This window comes from Ictidomys tridecemlineatus, chromosome 8, assembly GCF_052094955.1.
Source record: "Ictidomys tridecemlineatus isolate mIctTri1 chromosome 8, mIctTri1.hap1, whole genome shotgun sequence".
NCBI lineage: Eukaryota > Metazoa > Chordata > Mammalia > Rodentia > Sciuridae > Ictidomys > Ictidomys tridecemlineatus.
The window spans coordinates 8,970,023-8,997,301 of record NC_135484.1 but is presented as its reverse complement, the minus strand read 5'-3'; the positions used below and the strand labels follow the sequence as shown (position 1 = coordinate 8,997,301).

At 38.1% G+C, this 27,279-nt stretch overlaps 1 protein-coding gene across 6 annotated transcripts in view; it reads right to left on the bottom strand.

Annotated features, from left to right (window-relative positions):
- Serac1 (serine active site containing 1) overlaps positions 1–27,279 on the bottom strand; it is a 62,054-nt gene that overhangs the window by 22,541 nt on the left and 12,234 nt on the right. For 5 of the 6 annotated variants that reach the window (XM_005321399.5, XM_040283486.2, XM_078018831.1 and 2 more), the window contains exons 3-9: positions 24,119–24,155; positions 22,263–22,399; positions 20,878–20,967; positions 19,471–19,602; positions 17,580–17,701; positions 16,177–16,305; positions 419–532 (exon numbers count right to left, since the gene is read on the bottom strand). In XM_005321399.5, coding sequence (XP_005321456.1) covers positions 419–532; positions 16,177–16,305; positions 17,580–17,701; positions 19,471–19,602; positions 20,878–20,967; positions 22,263–22,399; positions 24,119–24,155 — 761 coding nt within the window. The remainder of the gene's footprint in view (positions 1–418; positions 533–16,176; positions 16,306–17,579; positions 17,702–19,470; positions 19,603–20,877; positions 20,968–22,262; positions 22,400–24,118; positions 24,156–27,279) is intronic. The other variant, XM_040283487.2, reaches the window with a different exon arrangement.

Here is a 27,279-nt window from a genome sequence, read left to right as displayed (position 1 = left end):
ATATGCTACAGTTATAATTCACATGTATGATCATCTAAGAGTTCCTTCCCCCCCCATATTCCAAGTCTCTGACAGATATTCTAATGGAAATTATATGGTGATATGTGTGAAAAATCAGAGAATGGCAATAGAAGACACATAATCAAAGGCAAATGCCACATTTAGACAATGGGTTGCTTGCTTTATACACAATTAAAAATCTTTAGAAATACCTAGCAAAAAAATTACATTCATGCACTGGTATTAAATTATGGTTATTAATTCTAAATTAGAATAGGAAAATAAGAAGTATAAAACAAATGAAAAAAATTTTAACCTTTTAGAATAAAGGAAGATTATTTCCCTTTGATGAACTAATCTACAAATTTTTTTCAATGTAACCATAAAAAGTAAACCACATTTTGAAAATGCAAGTTACCTCTGAATGTTTTACTATAGCTTCTAAACAGAACATTTCCACTGTAGCTGAAGGAACTTCTCCAAAACTTTCAGCATAAGGAAGTCCATTTCCTCCAAAACACCATAAACCACCCTGAAATTAAGATAATTGAAATTTTTACTAAAATGTGACCAATATTTTTTGATTAACAAAAATAAATCTCTGAACTATATACAGTATTAGAAAATTCTAACATGTAAAGAACTCAAGATATTTTGGAAACTTAAAGGAAACTTTATATAAACTTATGTTGCTTATTAGAATAGCAAACACAGGGAATTATCCCAGAAGAGAACAATTTTTGCATCCTTTCCCATTCTTTCCTCTTTGTCCTTTGATCGGAAAATGTGAAGATTAGCAATTAATTCTTTTAGATTAATTTATTTATTTTAATTAGGTTTATATGCAGCAGAATGAATTTCGATTCATTGTATACAATTGTAGCACAACTTTTCATTTCTCTGGTTGTACAAGATGTAGCCTCACACCATATGTCCAGTCATACATGTACTTAGGGTAATGATGTCCATTTCATTCTACTATTTTTCCTGCCCCCATGGCCCTCCCCAACCTTTCCTCTCCTTTGTTCAATCAAAGTTCCTCCATTTTTCCCATGCTCCCCCCTCCCCACCCCACCCCCTTTATGGATCAGCATCCACTTATAAGAGAGAACATTCGGCGTTTGGTTTTTGGAGATTGGCTTACTTCGCTTAGCATGATATTCTCCAACTCCATCCATTTACCTGCAAATGCCATAATTCTATTCTCTTTTAATGCTGAGTAATATTTCATTGTGTATATATACCACAGTTTCTTTATCCATTCATTTATTGAAGGGTATCTAGGTTGCTTCCACAGTTTAGCTATTGTGAACTGATGTGCTATAAACATTGATGTGGCTGTGTTACTAATTCTTTATCAAGTAAGAAAGGCTCAGGACTGATCATAAAGTTCTAGTGTTATCTATTTCAGAACCCAGTAATTCATAGAATATGTTATTGTCCAGGACATGCTAACAAATCTACTGAAAATTTAATAATAAATTTTTTTAAAAAGTAAAAGCATTATCAGGCAAATTAAAAATAATGACTATGATGATAATGGTCATTGATGTTTTAATTCTTCCCAAGTTCAAATTCAAGTTCATATGGAAAAATAATTAGGATAAGTACGAAACAGAAGAGTACTGAGCATTATTCCTAGTAGATATTAAAACATAGAGGAAAAAAAATAAAAGGAAAATTTTCAATCCTACCACAGATCAAGGACTGTCCTAATATGCAACACTCTCCTGTAATCAGTGTGAAAAAGACCAACACATGGCATGGAAATAGGCCAAGGATCAAACAGAATGCTCATAGGAAAAGAAATACAATACCTTTAAAATATGAAACAATGTTCAACATTGGTCACCAGAGACACACCAACTGAAAAGACACTGAGAAACATTTTCATCCACCAGATAGGTAAGGTTCTGGAGGGGAAGGCACCCCTATCACCCTGCTACTGATAATATCAATGGCATAACTTGAGAGAACAACTGGACATCAGCCATCAAAATGACAAGTGCCCATGCCTTTTAACTATTTATCCTGACCAAATACACATGGGCAAAATGAGAGACACAAAGCTTTTTCCCTGAGGCCCTGTTCAGAAGAACAAAAGACTGAAACTAGGCTGGTCTGGGGTTCAGTGGTAGAGCACTTGTCTGGCATGTGTGAGGCACTGGGTTTGATCCTCAGCACCAAAATAAATAAATAAATAAAGTTATCATGTCCATTTACAACTAAAAAAAAATTTTTAAAAAGACTGAAGCCATCCAATATCCATCAACAGGGGTTCAGTTAAATAAATTATGGTGCAGTTTTAGGTATAAAAATTTTGAGTATCTTCACATATTGATATATACCAATCTCCAAGAAAACCCTATATAGGAAAAAGTATGTTTAGAACAGTGTGCCATGTGTTGTTACCATTTATGTAAAAGTGTGTGTGTGTGTGTGTGTGTGTGTGTGTGTGTGTGTATGAGAGAGAGAGAGAGAGAGAGAGAGAGAGGGAGGGAGGGAGGGAGAGGGAGAGAGGGAGGGAGAGAGAGGGAGGGTGGGAGGATGGGTTATGGTACGAGAGATGGAAGGGATAAAAAGAAGACTTACTGAGTCTCTTTCTGAAATCCTTCACCTTGAACTAAGGATCGTAACTGTGTGCATACAGACCATGTGCTGACAATTACAAGATAATGCCTTTCAAAAATACCTATAGAGCTGGATGCGGTGGCATACACCAGGAATACTCAGCAGGCTGAGACAGGATGGAAAGTTCAAGACCGCCTCAGCAACTTAGTGAGACTATGTCTCAAAATAAAATAAAAACGGCTGGGGGTGTTGTTCAGTGGTACAGCACCCTTAGGTTCAATTCCCAAAACCACTCCCGCACCTCAAAACAAATAAATACATAAAATCCAATGTTTTCTATAGAAAATAATATCTTTGGCTGGGTGCAGTGGTGCACGCCTATAATCCCAGTGGCTTGGGGAAGCAGGAAGGTCATGAGCTCAAAGCTAGCTTCAGCAATGGCAAGGTGCTGAGGTACTCAGTAAGACCCTATCTCTAAATAAAATACAAGGGGCTGGGGATGTGGCTCAAGCGGTAGCGTGCTCGCCTGGCATGCGTGCGGCCCGGGTTCGATCCTCAGCACCACATACCAACAAAGATGTTGTGTCCGCCGAGAACTAAAAAATAAATATTAAAAAAAAAAAATTCTCTCTCTCTCTCTTCTCTCTCCTCTCTCACTCTCTCTTTAAAAATAAATAAATAAATAAATAAATAAATAAATAAATAAATAAAATACAAAATAGGGCTGGGAATGTGGCTCAGTGGTTGAGTATCCCTGAGTTCAATCCCCAGTACCAAAAAAGAAAGAAAAAAAAATCTTTAAGAATCTGTATTTTCACAATAGCGAAGCTATGGAGCCAACCTAGGTGTCCTTCAACAGATAAATGGATAAAGAAAATGTGGTATATATACACAATGGAATGTGGAGAGAGGAGGATAGGAATAGGAAAGACAGTAAAATAAATCTAACAATTTTCCTGTGTACAGATATGAAAACACCTAAGTGAATCCTACCATCGTGTACACTCACAGAATGGTGTCCTAATTAGAATAAGTTATATTCCATGCTTGTATATTATCAAAATGCATTCTACGGTCAAGTACAACTGAAAAGAAACAATTTTTTAAAAATTCTGCATTTTGAGATAGTTCATAATGTTCATGTCTCAGCAAACCAACTAAATGTTCAAAGGAATTTTGGGCCACTTTATAATTTTTATTCATGCCTTCTTCTCCAATATAGTGTATGTTTTTTTTCCAAGATTACTTACTTGCAGGTCAAAAAATTCACACTTATTCAATTAAGTAATTGTGAAGAGACTAGCTCATTGAAAGCCATTCTCTTCTCTGACAGAGATAATGGTAAATATTGGATTGGAAGATTTGGGGGGGACGGGATTTTTTTTTGGGGGGGGGGTGCTAGGGATCAACCCAGGCCAATGAGCCTGCAAGGCAAGTACTCTACCACTGAGTTATACCTCCAGCCACCATAAGGGTGTGTGTGTGTGTGTGTGTGTGTGTGTGTGTGTGTGTGTGTGTGTGTGTGTGTGTGTTTTAAAGATTTATCAACACATCCTAGCATGTCCACGGTCCTGAGTTCAATTCCCAGAAACACAGGGAAAATAAAAAGATTTACCATCCCCCAAACCTTTCTTCCCACTTTGTATACTAAAATCCCCTGACCACTTTCTACACTAAATACCCCAAGGAAAGAAAGGAGCCAAGGTAAAGAAAAACATGCAGGATTTTAGTTTTTCTTGATCATTTCTGTGGCATGAAATAACAGTGCAATTCCAATTACACAGTTGCTGTTGGCAAACTGGTGAGCTGGCAGGTTGTGTGGCAGTAAGCATGGGCAAAAGGGAGGAATGTAGAGGTGCTCAGTCCTGGGATGGCTATGTGGACTGCATTCTAACTCCTAACATGAAAACGCACATACAACTGCTACTTTATCACTGGATTAAAATATAACAGGAGTAAATAAATTCGTAAAGATTTAAGAAATGCTGTATCAAATTCTAGATGCAACCCAAAAAAATGAATTAAGGATTAAAGAAATGCATAGGAAAAGCTGAAGAGTGAATGTTCACAATGAAGGGTAAGGTATAAAAATTTAAAAACAGCTTACTAAAGTATAAGAGAAAACATCAACCAAGTAGGTACTAAAGCACTCATATCTATATTATATATTATTCATAGGTATGTCCAAGTACTTTATGTAGAAATTTTAAAAATTATGATCCTCAAAATGAGTCTCAATGTCACTTTGATTTAACAGGGTATTTTTCACTTGTCAACAAGTTTTTAACAGCAGAATGATTTAATACATTAAATGTATGTCTTCTTACCACATAATCTAAGTTCCAGTTAAGCATAATCTTTAGGATTACTTTTATTTTTGTCTTTGTCATGTAAAAGTACTTTGATTAATAATGGAAATATCACACTTGTTATTTATTTAAGCTACATATAAATCTGGGCATGATCTAGCTCTTTTAGCAATATTATGGCTCTTTATTTGATGTATACTTATGAGGAAATATTATGTGTGAAATTCTGTACTTGGTACTGGGGAGATTACTGACTACTGGGAGAGAATTAAATAAATAAGCAAGCAAATGAAAATATAAATAAAGAATGGGAAACATGCTATGAAGGGCACTATAAGCAATGGACATTTGAGATACGAGGAAGGTCTCGGAGGAGCTTCCTTGCTGAATCTGCAGGCTGAAAGGGAGGCAGCATGTGACATGTACCCAGAGGCATGGGGTTCCAGACAGAGAGAGCACAGGGAGCTACACAGTCAGCAAGTTCAAGGAATGGAGAGGAGGCCAGGTGGCAGAAGCACAGTGAGCACAAGGGAGAGTGGGATTAGACAAAGGAGAATGAAGGGATGGGTCAGGGGTTGAGAATAGGAAAAAGAGTAGAATGAATCAGACATAACTTTCCTATGTTCATATATGAATACACAACCAGTGTAACTCCACATTATGCTCAATCACAAAAATGGAATCCTAATTAGAATAAATTATACTCCATGTATATATAATACAACAAAATACACTCTACTATTATGTATATCTAAAAAGAATTAAAGAAAACATTGCCAACAAAAAAAATTGTGATGTATATACATAATGGAGTTCAACTCAACCATAAGGAAGAATGAAACTATTGCATTTGCCAGCAAAGAGATGGAAATGGAGAATATCATGTTAAGTGAAACAAGCCAAACTCAGAAACTCAAAGGTCAAATGTTTTCTCTTATAAGACTAAGACTAAGCTAATTTCATAGAGATTCTAGAAAGTTACAGGGGTTAACTTCCTATGAAGCTACTTACACCTACCCCAGGCCACAGGTCCTCTTCTAGTTCCACGTCCCCTCCCCTCCACCTACTTTCCCTCCCTCTGTCCTGGCTCCTTCCTCCTCTGTAGAGGACTCTAGAAACCAGACCCTGAGTTCATGGAGGGTTCTGTATGGTGCAGGGAGGGGTCAAATAGTCAGATGTCCCTTACTGTACACACAGAACAGATAATCTTCATATATATTTATATATATGAGGCATACCTGTTTGTAGGGCATGATGTAACATGTGGGGCATGTTGCATCAGAAAAGAGGAAACCTAACTTGCTAACTTGCTACCCGCTTCCTGGTCCTGGGTCCACGTGTGGCTAAGATGGCACCTGGCAATCAGCCAGGAGGAGGTGCTGCGGGTGGTGATGAAAACTCAGATGACCTCTAGGATAGGCTCAGAACCCTCGGCCCCTGTCTCCCATTGCGGCCTGTAGGATGGGTGTACATGAACTCTCCCCACCCTGCTGACCCTTATCCTGATTGGGTCCTGTACATTATATTAGCTGTGTGGGTTTTCTCAATAAACGAGATCCTGTTTTGACCGGTCTCCCTGGCCCATCTGATAGTCCTCTGGTGAGGGAGGGCTGGGTGCTGGCGGCCAGTCGACCTTTGCCTTTCTTGGCTAGTCCTGGTCGGGCTTGCTTTCCCCATTTCTCCTGCAGGTCAGGAGGAAACAGGGGGCTAAAAACCCCGACATCTGTTTCTATGTGTACAGTAAGGGACACCTGATAATTCTGGACCACAAGATTTTAGCTGGACCATTCTTACACCAAGCCCCTAAAAGCCTTGTGATGGGAAACCCTCTTGATGCACCCTATCCACTGTTCTCCAGACTCCAGACAGATTGACAATAACATCAAAAATAAATCTCTGGGGCTGGGGTTGTGGCTCCATGGTGGAGCGCTATCTAGCAAGTGCCAGGTGCTGGTTTGATCCTCAGTACCACATAAAAATAAACAAATAAAATAAAGGTATTGTGTCCAACCACAACTAAAAATAAATAAATAAATCTCCATTCATAATGGCTATGCTTCTGATCCCCAGTTGTTCCTTGAGGCACCTAAGGTCCTCTTAGGTGACTGACTAAGGTGACTGACTCCAAGCATCCAGATGGCAACCTGGACTCTGACTTCAATAAACCACAGGTGTGGCTCTGTCAGCAGTAGAAAGCACAGATATTTTCATATCACATCACATTTGTCACAGCCATCTGATAAGGTCATTATAATTTATTATTCCTTTGAATGTCAATTATCAGACAGAGAAGTTGCATTTTCTCATACTGATGATCCAGAATCTACACTGCTTTTCAGAATTCCCTAGTAATAACTATTTGAGATCAAAACATGAGCATATTAGTCTATATTTTCATAATCTTTTTTTTCAAAATATTTATTTATTTATTTTTTAGTTTTCGGCGGACTCAACATCTTTGTTTGTATGTGGTGCTGTGGATTGAACCCAGGCCGCACGCGTGCCAGGCGAGCGCGCTACCGCTTGAGCCACATCCCCAGCCCCTATTTTCATGATCTTATTCAGCTAAGGATAAAAGCATTCACACTGATATACAATTAAAACATAAAATTTACATATTAAACTGAGACATATAAAGCTTCCACTTTCCCCAGCTCCTTCCACTGAAAGAGTCTAATAGCAACATTATCAGCAATGAGCTTACCTACCCCAGAGCTTGGCTTCTAAATTCAACCAGACCTAAAATGAACTAGAATTTCTTTAAGAATAAACTGATCCCAGTACCACAGCAAGAAATGTTTAAAATGATCCAAAAAATAAGGAGTACTCCAAAAATAACACAGATATTTCAAAAGACATGGAGTCAACCTGAAAGGGCTCCTCCCACAGCCAAATATGGGATATTCTAAATATCATCATTTCTAGCAAATCAATATAATAATGTATGAGCCTATAAGGATAAGAAAGTAAGAATGCAAGAAAAATGGAGGGATGAATAAGGAGGGAAAGCTTTTCCTTACGCAGAATACTAACTTGTGAGTAAGAAATAATCCAAATGGAGAAAAAGCACTATTTTTTTTCCCCATACAAGGGTGATACTAAGACCATGGGCTGGAAGTTTGAAGCACAGAAAAATCTCATAGTCTCAAAGTATCTCCTTTCTCTACAGATCTCATATTCATTACAAATATAAAAACATTAACATTAAAGCAGAGAAACCTGGCAGATGTCACTTTAACCAACTGGACAAAGTTAACATGTGCAACAGGGGGAGGAACTGGCATCATGGGCTTCTGAATATGATGCACTGAGGAGGATACAAAACCACCAGAGTCATATCCCTGTAATAAATGCACATCTGAACCTAATCATAGAGAAGTGTAAGACACTAGACTGAAGGGCGTTCTAAAAACCACTCCTCAAAGACAGGGATGAGATGGAAATTAATGCTGAAGAAATTTCCCAGATACGCGACTAAAGAGACAAGATCAAAACATGCAATGCTTAATCCTAGTCTAGCTCTTAGATCATATCGTTATTTTTTAATACCTTTATTTTATTTATTTATTTATTTTTATTAATGTGGTACTGGGGATCAAACCCAGTGCCTCATGCATGCTAAGCAAACATTCTATCACTGAGCCATAACCCCAGCCCTGGATCATATTCTTTTTTTTTTTTAATATTTAGGTAGACACACAATATCTTTATTTCATTTTTATGTGATGCTTAGGATTGAACCCAGTGCCTCATGTGTGCTAGGCAAGTGTGGTACCACTGCATAGTACTGGCACCAAAACAGGCCAGTAGACCAATGATACAGAATAGAGGACACAGAGACTAACCCACAAAATTACAATTATCTTATATTAAACAAAGGTGCCAAAAACATGCACTGGAGAAAAGATAGCACCTTTAACAAATTATGCTGGGAAAACTGGAAATCCATATGCAACAAAATGAAATTGAACCCCTATCTCTCACCATGCACAAAACTTAACTGAAAATGGATCAAGGACCTAGGAATTAAACCAGAGACTCTGCATCTAATAGAAGAAAAAGTAGGCCCTAATCTTCATCATATGGGATTAAGCCCAACTTCCTTAATAAGACTCCTATTGCACAAGAATTAAAAATAAGAATCAATAAATGGGATGGATTCAAACTAAAAAGTTTTTTCTCAGCAAAAGAAACAATCTGTGAGATGAACAGAGAGTCTACATCCTGGGAGCAAATTTTTACCCCTCATACATCAGATAGAGCACTAATCTCTGGGGTATATAAAAAACTCAAGAAGCTAAGCACCAAAAAAACAAATAACCCAAACAATAAATGGGCCAAGGACCGGAACAGACACTTCTCAGAAGAGGATATAAAATCAATCAACAAATATATGAAAAAATGCTCATCTCTAGCAATCAGAGAAATGCAAATCAAAACTACTCTAAGATATCATCTCACTCCAGTCAGAATAGCAGCTATTATGAAGACAAACAACAACTATTGGTGAGGATGTAGGGAAAAAGGTACACTCATACATTGCTGGTGGGATTGCAAATTTGGTGCAGCCAATTTGGAAAGCAGTATGGAGATTCCTTAGAAATCTGGGAATGGAATCACCATTTGACCCAGCTATTCCTCTTCTCAGACTATACCCAAAGGACTTAAAAAAGCATACTACAGGGACACAGCCACATCAATGTTTACAGCACCACAATTCACATTAGCTAAACTGTGGGGTCAACCTAGATGGCCTTCAGTGGATGAATGCATAAAAAAATTGTGGCATTTATACACAATGGAATATTACTCAGCATTAAAAAAGAACAAAATCATGGCATTTGCAGGTAAATGGATGCACTGGAGAAGATAATACTAAGTGAAGTCAGCCAATCCCCCCAAAACAAATGCCGAATGTTTTCTCTGATATAAGGGGGGTGACTCACAGTGGGGTAGGGAGGGAGAGTATGGAAGGATTAGATTAATTCTAGATAGGAAGAGGCGTGGGAGGGAAAGGAAGGGGGAAGGGGATTAGCAAGGATGGTGGAATGTGATGGTCATCATTATACAAAGTACATGTATGAAGACTTGAATTGGGTGTCAACATACCTTATATACAAACAGAGATAAGAAAAATTGTAGTATATATGTGTATTGAGAATTGTAATGCAAAAAAAAAAAGTACATGTATAATGGCATAAATTGACATGAACATACTTTATATACAGAGATACGAAAATTTGTGCTCTATATGTGTAATAAGGATTGTAATGCATTCCACTGTTGTCATGTATTTTTAAAAAATAATAAAATCAATTTAAAAAAATGGTCATATGAGGGCTGGGGCTGTGGCTCAGTGGTAGAGCGCTTGTCTCTCATGTGTAAGGTCAAGGGTTCGATCCTCAGCACCACATAATTAAAAGTATTGGGTCCACCTACAACTAAGAAAATAATTTTTTAAAAAGTCATATGAATTACTTTTTCAGACATCAGTCTGCTAGTGAAAAATCTTTAAAACAAGCCAAATGAGATGGGTAGGGGAAGGGCAGAGAAAAGGGGCTAAAGCTATAACTTTTGGGTAAAGTGGCACAGTGGCATTAAAGCACTTTCTCTCTTTTCACTTGGAAAATGTTAGGAAATGTATAAACAGAACCTTATAAAAGGTAGAGGAATACTAACCACACAGTAACCAGGTGAGGAATCAGGTCTGGCATGGGAATGTAGCAGAGGGGCTACAGCAGAGCACAGCAGAGCACCCAAGTCCCCATCATGACCCTGTCTATAAATAGCCTGGACATGGCCATGCCCAAACTATCAAACATTAAACAGGGCCTGCCAAAATTTTCCCTGGCTTCCAGATGAAAAGGAGAGCCTGAGAATAAAAAGGGAAACATAGATTTAGGTAAGAAACTACTGAGAATAACAGGCCCATTCTTGAGCACAAATAACAAAAGAAAAAAATGTATAAATCTAACTTCTTCAAAATTTAAAATGTTGAGCTAGTTATGGTGGCACCTGCCTATGGTTCCAGCTACTCAAGAGAATGAGACAGGAGAATTGCAAGTTCAAGGCCAGACTGAGCAACTTAGTGAGACCTTGATTTAAAAAAAAACAAAACAAATAAACAAAAAAAACCTTGTACATGAATGTTGATATTGGGAAATAATAAAAAATACACATTTGGTCTCTGCCCTGGTTCCTGAGAGACAGCTCCTTGCTGAGGGCCCCTGCCAAGTAGGAATGACGCATCAAAATTTCCTTGCCAGCATACCCCATGTTAAATGGACTTTGCCTTAGAAATCCGCTGTGACCTTGCATGTGTGTTTGAGAAAGGTGACCCTGCTCAAGGACGAGGGTGGATCCAGGTTTAAGGTGTATCCTGCAGGTTTAGGGCATTCCCAGTTTAAGACAAGTTTAATGCATTCCCGGTTTAAGATAATCTGGGTTTAGGGAAGTTCCAGGTTGAAGGTTATTCCTACTGGGAATAGGGCGTTCCTGCTGCCTGAGTTCCCATTAAGTTCTCCTGGAATTTAGAAAGATTTGGGACGTGAATTGTGTGGGCAGAACTGGGATTTCCCCAGAACGTGTGTAGAGGCCGGTGTGAGTTCGGAAATAAAGAATTGCTGTTTGAATCTACAAGGTATGTGGTGGCTCGTGATTCGGTGCCCAGCAAAGACTGCGGCAGCTCATAAAACTCTTGGAATCTCCAGAGTGAGAAGAGTACCTTTGTATGCTAATGAGATTACTGGTGGCTAGGGTCCCCATATAGCTTCAGGAAGGGGCTAGTAACCAAAAAGACCAAGGTAGCATTAAAGGGTTGGGAGTTTCAGCAGCCAAACCCCAAACCTTTGGGAGAGAGAGGGGCTTAAAGATTGGGCCCATCACCTGCAGCCAATCATGTTGTCAATTGTGCCAATATAATGAGCCTCCATAAACCCCCAAAAGGACAGGGTTCAGAACATGTGGTGCTTCCTGAGGGGTGTGCAAAAGGCATGGATACTCTGTGCTCCTTCCCACCCCTTGCCCTTGGCATCCCTTCCATCTGACTATTCTCTCATGTCCTTTATAATAAATTGGTGAGTATACGTGTTTGTGTTCTATAACCATCCTAGCAAATTAATCAGACCTGAAAGAAGAGTTCATGGGAACCCAATGTCTAAAGATTCAATCAGAAGTGCAGGTAACAACCTGCAGCTTGTGGTTGGCATCTGAGGTAAGGGCAGTCTCAGGGCAAAGCTCTCAACCTATGAGTTTAATGCTATCTCCAGGCAGACAGTATCAAAACTGAGTTGAATTAGAGGACACCCAACAGAGTAGTGTGTAGGCAAAAGGTCACACATGAGGTGATACCATTACATGAAATACAATAGGCAAATCACAGATGGAAGAGATCAGTGGTTACAGGGTGAAGAGGAAGGGAGTGGAGAGTGAATGTTGATGGGTACTGGCCTTCTTCCTCGGATGGTTATAACATGCTGGATTAAATTATGATGACTGCCCAACTCCATGAGTATAGTAAAATCCAATGAGTTGTGTATTTTAAAAGGATTGTATGGATGGGCATGGTGTAGTACACTTATAATCCCAGTAACATGGGAGGCTGAGGCAGGAGGATTGCAAATTTAAGGTAACCTTAGAAATGTAAGAAAACCCTAAGCAATCTAGCACAAGCCTGTCCCAAAATAAAAATAAAAACGGGCTGGGGATATAGCTCAATGGGTTCAATTCCCAGAACCAAAGAAATAAAAATACCTCTGGGTTCAATTCACAAAACCAAATAAATAAACAAATAGGTAATTTATGGTATGTGAATTATATCTCAATAAAACTGTTATTTAAAAAAAAAATTGGTTCAGGGCTGGGGGATATAGGCTCAGTTGGTAGAGTGCTTGCCTCATATGTACAAGGTCCTGGGTTCAATCCCCAGCACCACAAGAAAACAAAACAAAAACACTAGTTCAAGAGGAAATATCATCACGGATTTAAGGCCTTTTAAGAAAAAGGTCGGGCTGGGGATGTGGCTCAAGCGGTAGTGCGCTTGCCTGGCATGCGTGCAGCCCGGGTTCGATCCTCAGCACCACATACAAAGATGTTGTGTCTGCCGAAAACTAAAAAATAAATACTAAAAAATTCTCTCTCTAAAAAAAAAAAAAAAAAAAAAGAAAGAAAAAGGTCATTGCTCTGCCCTGTTACTTGGCTGTCTGAGGCCGCAGTCTACCTGCTTTACCCTCATGTACAACTATGCAAGATGTCCTTCTAGTGATAGGTTCTATACTCTACCTTCCACTAAGAAGAACCAGATCTCCTTGAAAAAGTAGCCCATACATGTTACAGGGTAGGGAGGAGCGAGAGAGCCAGGGAAAGCTTACTGTCAGAAAACAAAGGTACTTTCACAGGTACCTCATGAATGGAATTAAAAGGTTAAGGAGATCAGCCCAAGGAAGGGCTGTCATGACCAGGCAATGGCACCTTGAGCATAAAAAATAACACTGGTTGGAATTCACTGGAGTGATTCTAGACCTGGGCCCAAAGGGGAAATTATACAAAGTATACTAGACTACATATTGATGTGTCCCTAATTTTTCATAAAAGGGAAAATGAGAAAAAGATAAAGTCATTCCATTAAAAGAATATAGAATATTGGGCTGGGGATGTGGCTCAAGCGGTAGCGTGCTCGCCTGGCATGCGTGTGGCCTGCGTTCGATCCTCAACACCACATACAAACAAAGATGTTGTGTCCACTGAAAACTAAAAAATAAATATTAAAAAAATTCTTTCTCAAAAAAAAAAAAGAATATAGAATATTATGATGTGTTTTACTGATAAAGCAAATTGGCCTCTTTGAGTAGATTATATCGTTATTATTTATTTTTCTCCTAGAGATGTAAGATTTTATTTAAAAAATACTGAGATGAGAGCACAAGAAGACTGGGATTCAGCGACAGCCTCAGACGGGCCTGAAGTAGGAGGCTGTTTAGGACGCCACATCCAGGACACCCTCCTTGGACATACAAGGAAGACGACCGTGGGATTGTGCTGGGAGGTTTCGTGCTGGTTGTGGATCTAGTGAATGGCCCACAGCTGAAACATTAGGAGCACAAGAAGCAGAGGGGGAGGGGGACAACATGAAAATCTGCATCAGGGTGACTTTTCCATCTCCAGGGGAGTTGGGTGCCCCTGGAAGTACTGTGAGAGCTCTGACCTGACTGACCTTCAGCGAAGCTCTGTTCTCTTCCCTGTGTCAGACTCTCCTTGGGTTTTCACATCCTTGCCGCTACAACTTTATGTCTTATAATCGCCTCCTGGCATCCTCTTATCAATCTCAGCTCTATCCCTAGGAGCAGCCACACTGGCAGACAAGGGTCCACTTCGTCAGCACAAAACATACAGAGCTTGAATTTAACACATAATGGGAAACCACTAGAGGACTTACACGGGGGCATGATAGAATCTGTTTTATTTTTTTCTGGTGCTAGAGATCAAACCCAGGGTCTGACCCATGCTGTGCAAGTGCTCTATCCCTGAGCCGCACCACCTGTCTTAACTGTTTTTTAAAAAAATCTCTCTTTAAAAGCTCAGTGCACCTATGGTCTCAAGTTACTCAGGAGGCTGAGGCAGAAGATCACTTGAGCCTAAGAGTCTGAAACCAGCCTAGGCAACAGAGCAAGACCCTGTCTCAAAAAAAAAAAAAAAAAAAAAATCCCTTTGATTATAGGAAGGAAAAAGAATTGAAGAGACAGGTAAGGAGCTTGCTACATGCTCTAGTCAAGAGGTATGCAGCTCAGGGGCAGAGCACTTGCCCAGCGTGTGTGAGGCACTGGGTTTGATCCTTACCATTACATTAAAAAATAAGAATAATAAATAAAGGCATTCTATCAATCTATAACTACAAAAAAAATTACAAAAAAAAAAGGTATGAGTGCTATGAGTTGATATAGATGTGAAAAGAAAGCCTCCTGGACCCAGCAAGACAGCATTCTCAGCTTCTATTGGACCCTCTCAACACATGCATATAGGATGTTTGATAAAGTATAAAAAAAATTATTTCAAACATTCTTTAGACAAGCTCTACAGAAAAAAAGGATGGGGTAGAACTAAAGTCAACACTAGGCAAAGGAGGTGATCAAGGGAAAGGGCAGCTCTGGAGATGGGATCTGAAAACACTGAGGTCTCATTCTGTCAGAGCTCGATTTGAGATTTCTGCAGAAAGAAAGGCCCTGAATAGCTGCCTCCTCTCCAACAGGGGGTGTGGAAAAACTCTTCCCTCCTGCCCATGGAAGCAACAAGAAAGCCTATTGTTGCTCAGGGATTTGGGTGGGGAAAATGTGTTCTGCAAAAAAATCACAATCCTAAGACCATGATAAATCTGAATTTATACTACATCAGTGCCACAGAAGTTCCAAACTAAGAAATGAACGTAAAGATCTAGTCCTAGTTGGGAATGGTGGTACATGCCTATTATCCCAGCAGCTCGGGAGGCTTAGGCAGGAGGATCATGAGTTCAAAGCCAACCTCAGCAAAAGTGAGGTGCTAAGCAACTCAGTGAGACTCTGTCTCTAAATAAAATAAGGCTGGGGATGTGGCTCAAGTGCCCCTGAGTTCAATCCCTAGTACAAAAAATTAAAAATAAATAAATAAAGATCTAGTTCTATAAAAGTAAAACTCCTGGGGCACCCAGGAGAAACAACACAAAACAGCTCTGTAGGGGGACATCTATAATGGTGCCTGGAAGTCCCACAGGAAACAAACACTTTGGTCAAAAGTAAACTCACAGTCAAAAGGCTCAGCCCATGTAAAGAAACAATCCATCATAAGGGAGAGCTAATGCCAGCACAAACAGGAATGGATTCCCCCCAAATGAGAAATTATACAAGCACCCCTTTTCCTTTTTTTCCCTCCAGTACAGGGAAAAATGTGTTCTGCAAAAAATCTACAACCTCTACCACTGAGCTACATCCCTTTTTACATTTTATTTTGAGACAGGGTCTCATTAAGTTGCTCACGCTGGCCTTGAACTTGCAATCCCCCTGCTTCAGCTCCTGATTCACTGGAATTACAGGATTACAGTGCCACCAGGCCTGAAAACCTGTACCTCTCTTGCATGCTTCTGTGACTGTTTATTTACATGACTCTCTGTTATCCCTGACATCTGGCCCAATGCATAGCACAAACCAGAAGTCAGTCTGTTTATTCAGTAACTGGGCAAATGGCTGTTCTAAGGTTCTAAGAACTAGTCACAATACGTTAGAAGGAGTAAGAACTAAAAAATATTTCCTGAATGAATAAATGAGCAAACCTTCTGAGCAGCCAGACTTTGGCTGCTTTCACTAAGGGCCAAGGATGTAAAATACTGGATACACTCATCTAGTTCTGTTTGAGGTAAAGAAGCCAGCAACTGTCTGAGTTCTTCTTCAATGGAAGAATCCTGAAATAAAAGGAAAAGAAAATATAAACAAACTCAACAGCTGAGTATAAAGAAACCTCAAAGAATCAAAATCAAACTACAAAAAAAAAAAAACCACACAAATATATACATATATACTATTTATATATTAGCAGAGATAAATTAGTGCTTTTAGACTTGAAAACACTTACCCACCCAGGTAAACACTTAATTTTGAATTCTATACTTTCCTGTCTGCTACTGCATCTGAAAGACGTATTGCAAATTATTAACTCTTAACTTTCACCTCAGAGGTTTTTTGACATCTTGACTCAAAATAAATAAATAAATAAACAAAATTTTTAAAAATTAAAAAAAATTTAAATGATTATACCCTTTCTAACCAGTGATTGCTTTTTTTAAACTATTTATTTTAGTTATAGGTGGACAGGTAATATCTTTATTTCATTTTTATGTGGTGCTGAGGATTGAACCCAGTGCCTCATGCGTGCTAGGCGAGTGTTCTGCCACAACCCCAGCCCCAGTGATTGCTTTTTAAATACAAAATTCTTTACTATCTCATTTTCCCTTTTAATTAATATCTTACATATTCACTTTTCTATTTTTTAAGAACTGACAGCTTACACAGAAGCTTCTAAGAGTTTCATTTAAACATACTTTAAGTCAGGAGTAGTGGCATGAACTTCTGGTCCCAGCTACTTGGGAAACTGAAGCAGAAAGACCACTTAAGCCCACAAGTTCAAAAACAGACTGGGTAACAGTGAGACCAACCCAAACAAACATGTTTATCCATGTTCAAAACAGAGGCTCTCAACCCAGGACTCCCCCACCCCCAGGAAATACTTAGCAATGTCTGGAGACATTTTTAGTTGTTCCAACTTGAACGAGAGGGTGCTGTTGGTGTCTAAGGAATGGAGTCCAGAGATGCTGTTAAACCTTCTACAAGGTATACAGCCTGCTTCAAAATACAGCCTGGCCCAAAATATCAACATTAAATTTGAGAAAACCTGATCTACATATGGCAAACTCAGATCAAGGGACTGACTCATAGATATCAATATGAAGTCATCTAATGGTGTAGTGGCTCCCCATCCCCAAAGATAGAAAATTATCTTGAAAGAACGGCCCATCTGGAGGAATCAAATTTTCATATGAAAATTAACATTCAATTTGACATCCTAGTTTACTTGCTTGTGAAAATTAGCTAACAACTACTTTTTTAAAGTTTATTTTGCATCCACAGAGAAGATAATATGTTAAGGTGTTTTTCACTCTGGATTATATTATTTACTTACTTCTTTTAAAGATGGCAAAGGAGGTGGTGGGAGAAAAAAGCGAAGATCACTCTCTTTACTTCGTGCCAAACCAATAAGAGTCCTAGCATCACAGGCCTGAGCGATTATTCTATACTGATAATCTGTTGTAAAAGGAGATTTATTTTGTAAACACCCAAAGTACCTATCATTGTCTCAAGAACTAAATGAACAAACTACTTTAAAGCACCCATTTTTAAACTTTTCTACAGGTTTATAATAAAAAATTTCCCAAGTATTTTTTCTCATTTTCAATGCCTGATTACACAACATTTCCACAACAGATCTCACAATTCCCTTTAATATTTATCTGGGGACCAGGTCATGATTCAGCTAATTTTTTGGAAAAAATAAAGCTCAAACATAAAAATTGGTAAGTTAGAATCAGTATAGGTTCTTCTTTTTTAATAATTCCAGCATTCAAGAGCTGTTTTTAAGCCAGGACAGTAGTATACACCTATAATCCCAGCTACTCAGGAGGCAGAGGGAGGAGGATCACAAGTTTGAGGCCAACCTAGGCAGTTAAGGGGGGATCCTGTTCCAAGATTTTAAAATAATAAAAAGGGCTGAGAGTGTAGCTCAGTAGCAGAGCACTTGCCTAGCATACGTGAGGCCCTGGGTTCAATGCCCAGTATGACCAAAAAAAAAAAAAAAGCTATTTGATCATGACATAAAACACAAGTTGCATTAAAGTCTTTGTCTGGTGGTGAAGGGGATGGTACTTTGGCATCAGTGACATCCATGAATATTTAGTCTGAGATTCCAGATGGTACAACTCTGATTCAAACATACCCTCTTTATAGCAAAACAAAATTCCAGCCACTGAAGGGACATTCTTTTCAATAACAGCAGCTAATAAACTGGGCAAATACTTCAAGATCATGTACATTTGCAAAATATACATGCAAGGGATCCTCCCTGATTTTTCTGATGCAATAAGTCTGGAATGGAGCCCTAGAGGGCAGATTTTGAAAGAGACTTTTATTCTAAGTCTTCACTAACATTAAGTGAAATTAGTATAATTATCTCTACCAACCAATCAAAAAATTAACTTACATGAAGACAGACAGAGATCTTATTCTAAGACTAAACTTTTCTTTGAGAACATCAGTTTTTTTTCCATTGTTCATTTTTCACTACTAATAAATTAAAGTTTAATCCACGGACTATAATCAGAGCAGATTTGATCTTTCATTCAAACACTTTCACCGTATAACTCGTGATTTTTAAATACAATATTTTAACATTTCTTAAAAATTATACACACACAATTAGGTACATTTAGCTAATTATTAGTATTAGAACCAAGTAGATTAAAGTGAAAGTAAAGATAATAGTATGGTGTAGCAAATAATAAAATATATTTTATTAAATAGGAACCAAAAGAAAGTACAAGAGGTTGGAACTGTAGCTCAGAGGCAGAGTGCTTGCCTAGCATGTCTGAGGCACTGGGTTCAATCGATTCTCAGCACCACATATAAATAAATAAATAAATATAAAAGTTCATCCACAACTAAAAAATATATGTTACAAAAAAAAGTACAAGAAAGCATTAAGCAGTAACTATAAGAATCAGAATTTCTCTTGAGAAAATATGTAATCAAATAAAATTTTGTTCTGGTAAAAAGTTACATAAACACACACACACACACACCCTCAGTTTTGAGGTTGCTATTACCAAACATATCTGGCTACCAGGCAGCAGGTTTCCTATTTTATTGATCACTGGAGCTTCTTCTCAAATTTTGAATACATTTTATATATATATTAAGATTGCCTGAATTATTTTCCTTCCTTAATCTCATTCCCTTCTCTTTGATACCAGAAACCCAGAGCCCAGCTAGTGTGTGCCGCAGTTCCACGGCCCTCTTACCATGCCAGTGGTGGGTCTCTGACATCTCCTGCACGGCCTCCAGTCGGGCGGTCCTCTCATCCGCCTTGCTCTTCTTCAAGAGCAGCCACATAGCACACTCATGATCTTCTATATCAACCGTGCTAAAAGTGTCTTTGCAAAGAGAAAAAGACACAAAAACAAGAAGGTGGATGGTTAAGATAACATTTTTATCTTTTCTTTTATTTCAGAAGGCAATTTATAAACATTTAAAATATACAACAGGAGAGTTAAATCCATATAGTGGTATTCCTATTGATTGCTATGTCTGCTCTCAGAGCTATCACTTTGATGTATTTATTGTAACTGTTATGCATGTATTTTTGTTTTATAACAAAAGTACATGCATAACAGTTTATGGTGGCTTTCACTTCATAGTCTTTTTTTTCCTCCTTTCCCCCTTAAAAAAAAACTGTTTTAAAACAGATTGACTATTTAAAGACATGAAAGAATGAAGTGCTAACACTCATATGCCTATTACACGTAGATTAAATAACTGCTGTCTAGCCATATTTGCTTCATCATCCTGCAGGTGTCTATAAACTATTAGGAAAGAAGGTGCAGACATAATGACATTTTACCCTTTAGTAGTTCAACCTACATCCCCTAAAAATTAGCTTGTATTCTTTTACACAACTGCAAAATGCATCATCCCATCCAGAACACTAACAATAATCTTCCAAAATCATCTAAAATCTAGTGTAACACCATATGCAAATTTTCCCCAAGTTTTTTTTTAAAGATGTTTTTAAAATCAGGATTTGATAAATTCTCTTTAGCCTCTTTTAATTCTAGATGGTTTTCCTGCCTATTCTTCATGATGACAAAGACTTAAAGAAATCAGGTCAGCTTTTTTTTATACATAACTTCACATTGTAGATTTGCCTGATTATAAAATCTACATTTTTATGCAATAGTCTCATTATGAGAAAGCATGGGAGTGATTTTCTAACAAATTTAAAATTCTGTACTACTTGTCAAGAAAACAGGGTACATTTAAGGGCTGGGATTACAGCTCAGTGGTAGAGCGCTTGTCTAGCATATGTGAGGCACTGGGTTTGATTCTCAGCACCACATATAAATAAATAAAAATAAAGTTCTATCAACAACTAAAAAATAATAATGAAATTAACAAAAGAAAAAGAAAACAAGGTACATTTACTCTAAATTTACTTACAACTAATCACAATCTAGTCACAGAGAGGGAAGAAAACTGTCCAGGGCATCAAGCCTTAAAATTAAGTACAGCCCAATAGAGTTAGTTACTCAACTAATTTTCCATACCTATTAAAAACATTAGTAAAGAATTTTTTTAAAAACCTCAGGGTGGTTATGCAAATGACTTTAAGATGACTGATAAGGGTTCCAAGTTAAATGTTTATTACTTACCAGCAAATGGACTCTGTAATATCTTGGCTGATGCTGCTAATATTTTTCTTACTGCTTTGTGAAGTTCTTTTCTTGCCAGGCAGGCAATCCCTGAAATGATGGCAAACTTAAATCAACTAATTCCAAACATTTTCACAAGGAAAAAATAAAATAGCATCCCTGTCTTTTTATTATTATTATCAATTTTTAGAATTTCTTTTACTACGATTAATTTAACTAAAGTTAATTATGGGAACACAAGTTGTTCTGAAAGTCAGGGAAAAAAGTAAAAACAAAACAAGAACATTAGCCAAAGCTATCAAAACTCTTCAAGGCTAAAAATATTCAAGAAAATGTACCTTGTAAACGGACCACATGGAACTGAAATTTGAAGATATCTTTTTTTTTCTCCCCTCAGTACCAGGAATTGAACTCAGAGGCACCTGACCACTGAACCACATTCCCAGCCCTATTTTGTATTTTATTTAGAGACAGGGTCTCATTGAGTTGCTTAGCACCTCGCCTTTGCTGAGGCTGCCTTTGAACTCGTGATCCTCCTGCTGGGAAAACAAGCATGCACCACCATACCTGAAATTTGGAGATATCTTAGAGATGAAATTAAGCCTCACTTTATAGATAAATCACAAGTCATAACAACTGTCTATGTAACTGAAATTATGAACATACCATAGAAGCATGCTGAAATACAGAAGGATAATGTAATAATAAACACCAACAAGCTAGCATGGTGATACACACGGCTCACAGTCAGGGGAGCAGGGGAGCCTGCTGTACTAGGGACTATAATGTGCTCACAGGCACAGGCTGGCTGACAACGTAGGAACTAGCAACTGTAGTCAGTATGGCTGACTCATTGCATGAAAATGCACCCCTCTGCTCTAAAATGTCATATTCACTAAGTTACCCAGAGGCTCACAAGTGACCTAAACATTGAGAAAGAGAATGTCCTAATTAATAAGGGCAGTTGTTTTAAGTCTCCATGACAGAACATAAGTGAGCTGGTGTTCACATTTATGAATCCATCTCAGGAGTAAAATCATTAAAGCAGAAATATCTCTGGGCCAAATGAGAAAATCGAATTTTAGTACCTGCCAAACTGAGTGCCAGCCTCTGAACCAAGGGCCCCAACTGAGGAGGGAACTGCAGGTTCAGACTAAACAGCTGGCTGTCCTCACTTCACTGAGTTCTAGAGGAATTACAAACTTTAATCAGGTATAAATCCAAAATTTGGTCTTCAATCCATGCTTTCAGAACTTAGTTCTGAGGATCTAGTGATTCTCAAAGTGAGCTGAATCTATCTTTTTAATACCGTGTTTTAAAAAAACCTGTTTTTAAATTCACTAACTAGTTCCACTTTTCAAGAGATAACTTTACAATAAACTTACCATGATTTTCTCTTTTGTCTAAAGGACCTGGGTGCAAATATATGTATGACTTCATTTTTTCTCTTTCTACCACTTGAGTATCTAATGTCAAAGACTTCTTCAGGGCCAGAACTTCGTATGTAAGAAATAAAGAACCTCTTAAGAAGAAACAAGAAATTCATCATAAATACAGAATCTAAATGTGATACAAGATTTTCACAAGGAAACATACATAATATCCAAATAATCTTTGCATACACACACATATACACATCTCAATTTAAATAATAAATAACTTCATAAAATTTTCTAGTCAAAAAACATCACTAACAGCATCCCAGAAACCCACAATGTGTCCTTGTGTCCCCTCCCTAATCCTGACTCTTCTTTCACCTCTATTGGTTATTTTCTGATTTTTATTATAATAACGTCCTTGCTATTGGTTAGTTTTACCACCTATATAGGCATCCTGAGACAACAGAGCTTAGCTTTGCCTGTGTTTGAACTTCATTTGAATGGAATCACACTAGATGTATTCTTTTTTTTCTTTTTTAAACATTTTTTTAGTTGTAGATGAACACGATATCTTTGTTTTATTTATTTTTTTATGTGGTGCTGAGGATATATATACACATACATACATACATACTCCTGTAGGGAACATATCCAGAAGCAGAATTACATACTTCCTGACAGTACATAACACTGTTCAACTTTACTAGAAAATGTCAAACTAGTTTTCTAAAAGGATTAGGCAATTTATACTCCCATCACCAGAATATACACATTTCTCCTTTCCTAAAGGCTATATCTAAAGTTTATTTTTAAATGTGAGATAGAAAATTATCTGTCATATATCCTGACATGAAAATTTTCTTCCTCATTAGATTGACCTCCGTAAATCTAGACACAAAGGCTCAGCAAATTCAGTTATCCTGTGCCTTCTGCTGACCTGGGTTTCTGTCCTAAAGCAAGCAGATGAGACAAAGGCCAGACCCAGACACACCAGAGGAACACAGAGAAGGCTCTAAGGAATCCTCTGCTCCCTTGGGGATCCATCTGAGCAGTTTTCCAGGGAAGATGATGTTCTTCATTAAAAGTTGGGCAATATATTTTCACTACAGTCCTGAAACAATTGCGATCTAGACAAAGAAACCGCATTGTAGAAAGGGTATACATTTCTCCTCTGTGCAGAATGAGTCAAAGGGGAAAACCATCTAAATAACTTTTGCCTTTCGTTACAATGTCAGGAAGTAAGATATTTGTTTGGATAAAATGCCAAATATCTCCTTTATAATTTTAGCATCTGAACTGATTTTACATTTATACTAGTGAAACAAAGTATTAGCAAACTCAGTAGAGTAGTATCAGACATACATTTAACATCTATACCTCTCCCTGAAAAAGGGAGATCGTAAAGTAACAAATGTTAGAAAGAGGGACACTCCAATCACTGGGCGGGCACCTCTCAAGGAGCGTGAGATGTCAGATGTCAGTTTTCTCAGTCAGCCTCCATTTCCTTTCATTAGAGCTTTATTGTGATTTAGGGATTTTCAAAAATAATTTTAACGTGACTTTCAGCCTCTTCGCTCACTTTCAGTCCTGATATAAGACGTGACTTTATGTGAGTGAAGGCTGTGTGGGTCTCAGACTCTCCCCTCAGCAACAGGGAAAGGCAGGCAGTCCCCAGTGTACACTTTAGACCAAAGAGAAAATATCCCTCAAGGTAGAGAACCAGATCAAGACAACACTGAATTGTTGGAATCAATGACTAAATCCGTATCCTTTGACTACTGCATGTGACCTATAAATCACTTCCACTGAGTTTTCAAATATTAATATAATGGGGTCAATTAATATTTTGCAGTTGAACTTACCCTAAAATAAGTGATCCAGTAAATTTTATTATATTTCCTTAAAAAAGAAAGGGAGAAAGTCAATAAGATGAATTCCACTCTTAAAAGTGTGACAGGAAATAGGCAATAGTCTTTATTTCATATATAATCAGAAAAAGTTATTGATATTTTTCTATTAATACAATCAGTTGCTATTAACACATGACTTCCCATCCTCAGACACAAACAAACCAATCAATAAGAACTTCAAAAATATAATTCCTATTTATAGCTTTTCATACTCACTCTCTCCTTCCTTGAGCTTTCATTATGCCATTTCCAACAAAATCACTGGGGAAAATAGACCCTGATCCACTAACCACACTGCCAGGACCAGATTCCTACTGAATGTGACGCCCAGAAAGCTCACCTCCTTTCTGACTCCTTTTAGTTAACAACCAATTAAATAAAGGAACAGGGAGCATTATCCCTATCACCGGTAGGACTATGATGAAAAATTATGTTTGTCAAGTGCCAACACAAACTGGCATTTCTCAAAGTAATTATGTTTGGTGGTTAAGTATTATATGTAGGTAGCCTCATTTAAAAAATAGGTCAGAAAAAAAGTGTGTGTGTATGTGTGCATGTTATAAATTTATTTATGCTTTTGGTGGAACTTGGAAAATAGCTTTTTAATATTAAAAAAATTTGATTGGCAGACACTGTTAGTTGCTTATCCAACATACATATATATCTAAAATTATTCAAATCCACAGACTACTTGGCCATGCAACACAGCTGTAGCCAATCAGATATCAGATATTAGTGAAAGTCTATGAGGAGAAAAGACAAGCCTCACAAGATGGCTTTTGGCCTGCTGCCTTCTTAATGCCCAGGGATTCAGCAACCATCCTGTGACTATGAGAACAACACAAATAGTGGAGCAGGAAGACAGGAAGATTGCTAAGTTTCAACTCCTGCCCCAAACTGTGTCTTGACTTCCTGTTTTGTATGGAAAATATAAATTTAATTTAAGCCACCGTGATCAAGTTTCTGTTGTATACACTGTGCACAACCTTAACTGGTGTATTACAGTTTTCACCCTAGGATGGCCTCATGGACTTTCCCTTCCTGTCCTCACATTGGGGACCCCAGGAACACCCCTATATTGCTACTCCCATTGCTTACTAGTATTTCTCTTTTTCATTGGACCCTTTAAACAAAATACAGCCTCATAAGCCTTTTCTTCCTACCCTAAAGTTCACTGTTATGGGCCAGGCTAATGGACAATGACCAAACAGGCTCCATTTTACCCTGAGACTCCATCATGAGAAATGCTTCTCCCAAGGGAAAGTCCCACCTCTGTACCCATTAATAATTGTCTAACATAGTACACTTGGCAACACAAAATAGCAATTCTTATACAATGTATAATTGTTCTCTTTGGTTTCCATTTTTCTTGGGTAATGTACCTTGTCAGAGATTGATTATCTAATAGACATCAGTAACCATTCTCTAACTTGTACTAAACTAGGGTCATTTTGACCCACTTCCCTTCTGTTTGCTTGCTGCTATACCAACCTGGAGAGTCCCGTGGAAAAAACTAACGTACCCATTGCATTGTCTTGCTAACTGCCCAGTTCGGCTTCTGTACCTGCTTGCTTGCAGCTACGTCAACCTGGATGTGAGTTTTGCAGTTTTTTGCCTTTAAATATCCTAAAATGCTCAGGCTGGGGGCTGTTCCTTGCAGAGACAGTTATGGGTTCTGTGGGGAGGAGTCACCGGCTGGCTGGCTAAATAAAGACTCTTCGATTTGGACAAAACTGGGACTTGGTGTTTTCTGAGCGACCTGCCTCACAATATTTACCACTCTCGGAGTTTGTTCTGCTAGAAATGAAAAGAAAAGAAAAGCTCTCTTCCCTTTTCCTTTCTTCTCTATATCTACTTGTCATTTTATATTTAAAATACAGAATCAGTCAGGTATGGTGACACATGCCTGTAATCCCAGCGATTCAGGAGGCTGAGGCAGTAGGATCACAAGTTCAAGGTCATCCTCGGCAACTTAGTGAGGCCCTAAGCAACTTAGTGAGACCCTGTCTCAAAATAAAAAAATGAGGGCTGGGGTTGTGGCTCAGTGGTAGAGAGCTTCCCTAGCATGTATGAGGCACTGGGTTTGATTCTCAGCACCACATACAAAAACAAATAAATTAAATAAAGGTCCAACAACAACCAAAAATTTTTTTTTAAATTAAAAAATAAAAAAAACGAAAAGGAGTGGGGATGTAATTTAGTGGAAAAGCATCCCTAGGTTCAATTCCTGGTACAAAAAACTCACAAAACAAAATCAGAATTTTCTAGATGAAAGGGAACTATCCCTAAAAACAGATCTATCCTAAAGATCAAAACTCCAGGAAGACAGGGGCTTTGTCTTACTGAATATTGTATCCTTAGGGCCCAGAACAGTACTTGGCACACAGCAGATAGTAGATATTTTTCTTTATTATCACATGAATGAAAGATGAGTTAGGTCAATCTTCTCATTTCATAAATATAGAAAATAGTTCTCTGAAAAAGTAGGAATAATTAGACAGGAACTTCATTGTTCCCCTGAACCTTGCAGCCTCCCCCCACCATAGCTCCCCCTATTTGGCTTCCCTCTTACTACTATGAAAGATGCATCTTGCTCCCTGTCAAAAGACAACCTGGTCAAAGGCCTCTGCTGTTTCCCAGATCCTTTCTGGGCTTTGTTTCTATTATTCAGTGGAAATGCTACAACATGTCTATATATCCAAATGTCTTTGGAATTGTTATCCTATTTCTCTGCTCCCCTTCATAAAAAGTGTCTTCCAGGAATTACCTAGAGTGTCTTGTTTTATTATGGACAAAATTATACCTCCCCAAATTCATCTGCTGAAGCCCTAACGCCCTGATGTGACTGTATTTGGAGATGGGTACTGAGGGAGGTAATAAAGGATCATAAGGTTCCAAGGGTGGGGCCCTAATCTGATAGGACTGATGTCTTTCTAAGAAGAGACACCAGACATCTCTCTATCCACAGAGAAACAGCTGTGAGAGAATATGAAAAGAAGGTAGCCATCTACAACCTAGGAATTGGGGCCTCACTGGAAACCAATACTGTTAGTACCTTGGTCTTGGTCTCCAGAGCTGTGAGAAAATAAATTTTTATTGTTTAAACCAAAAAG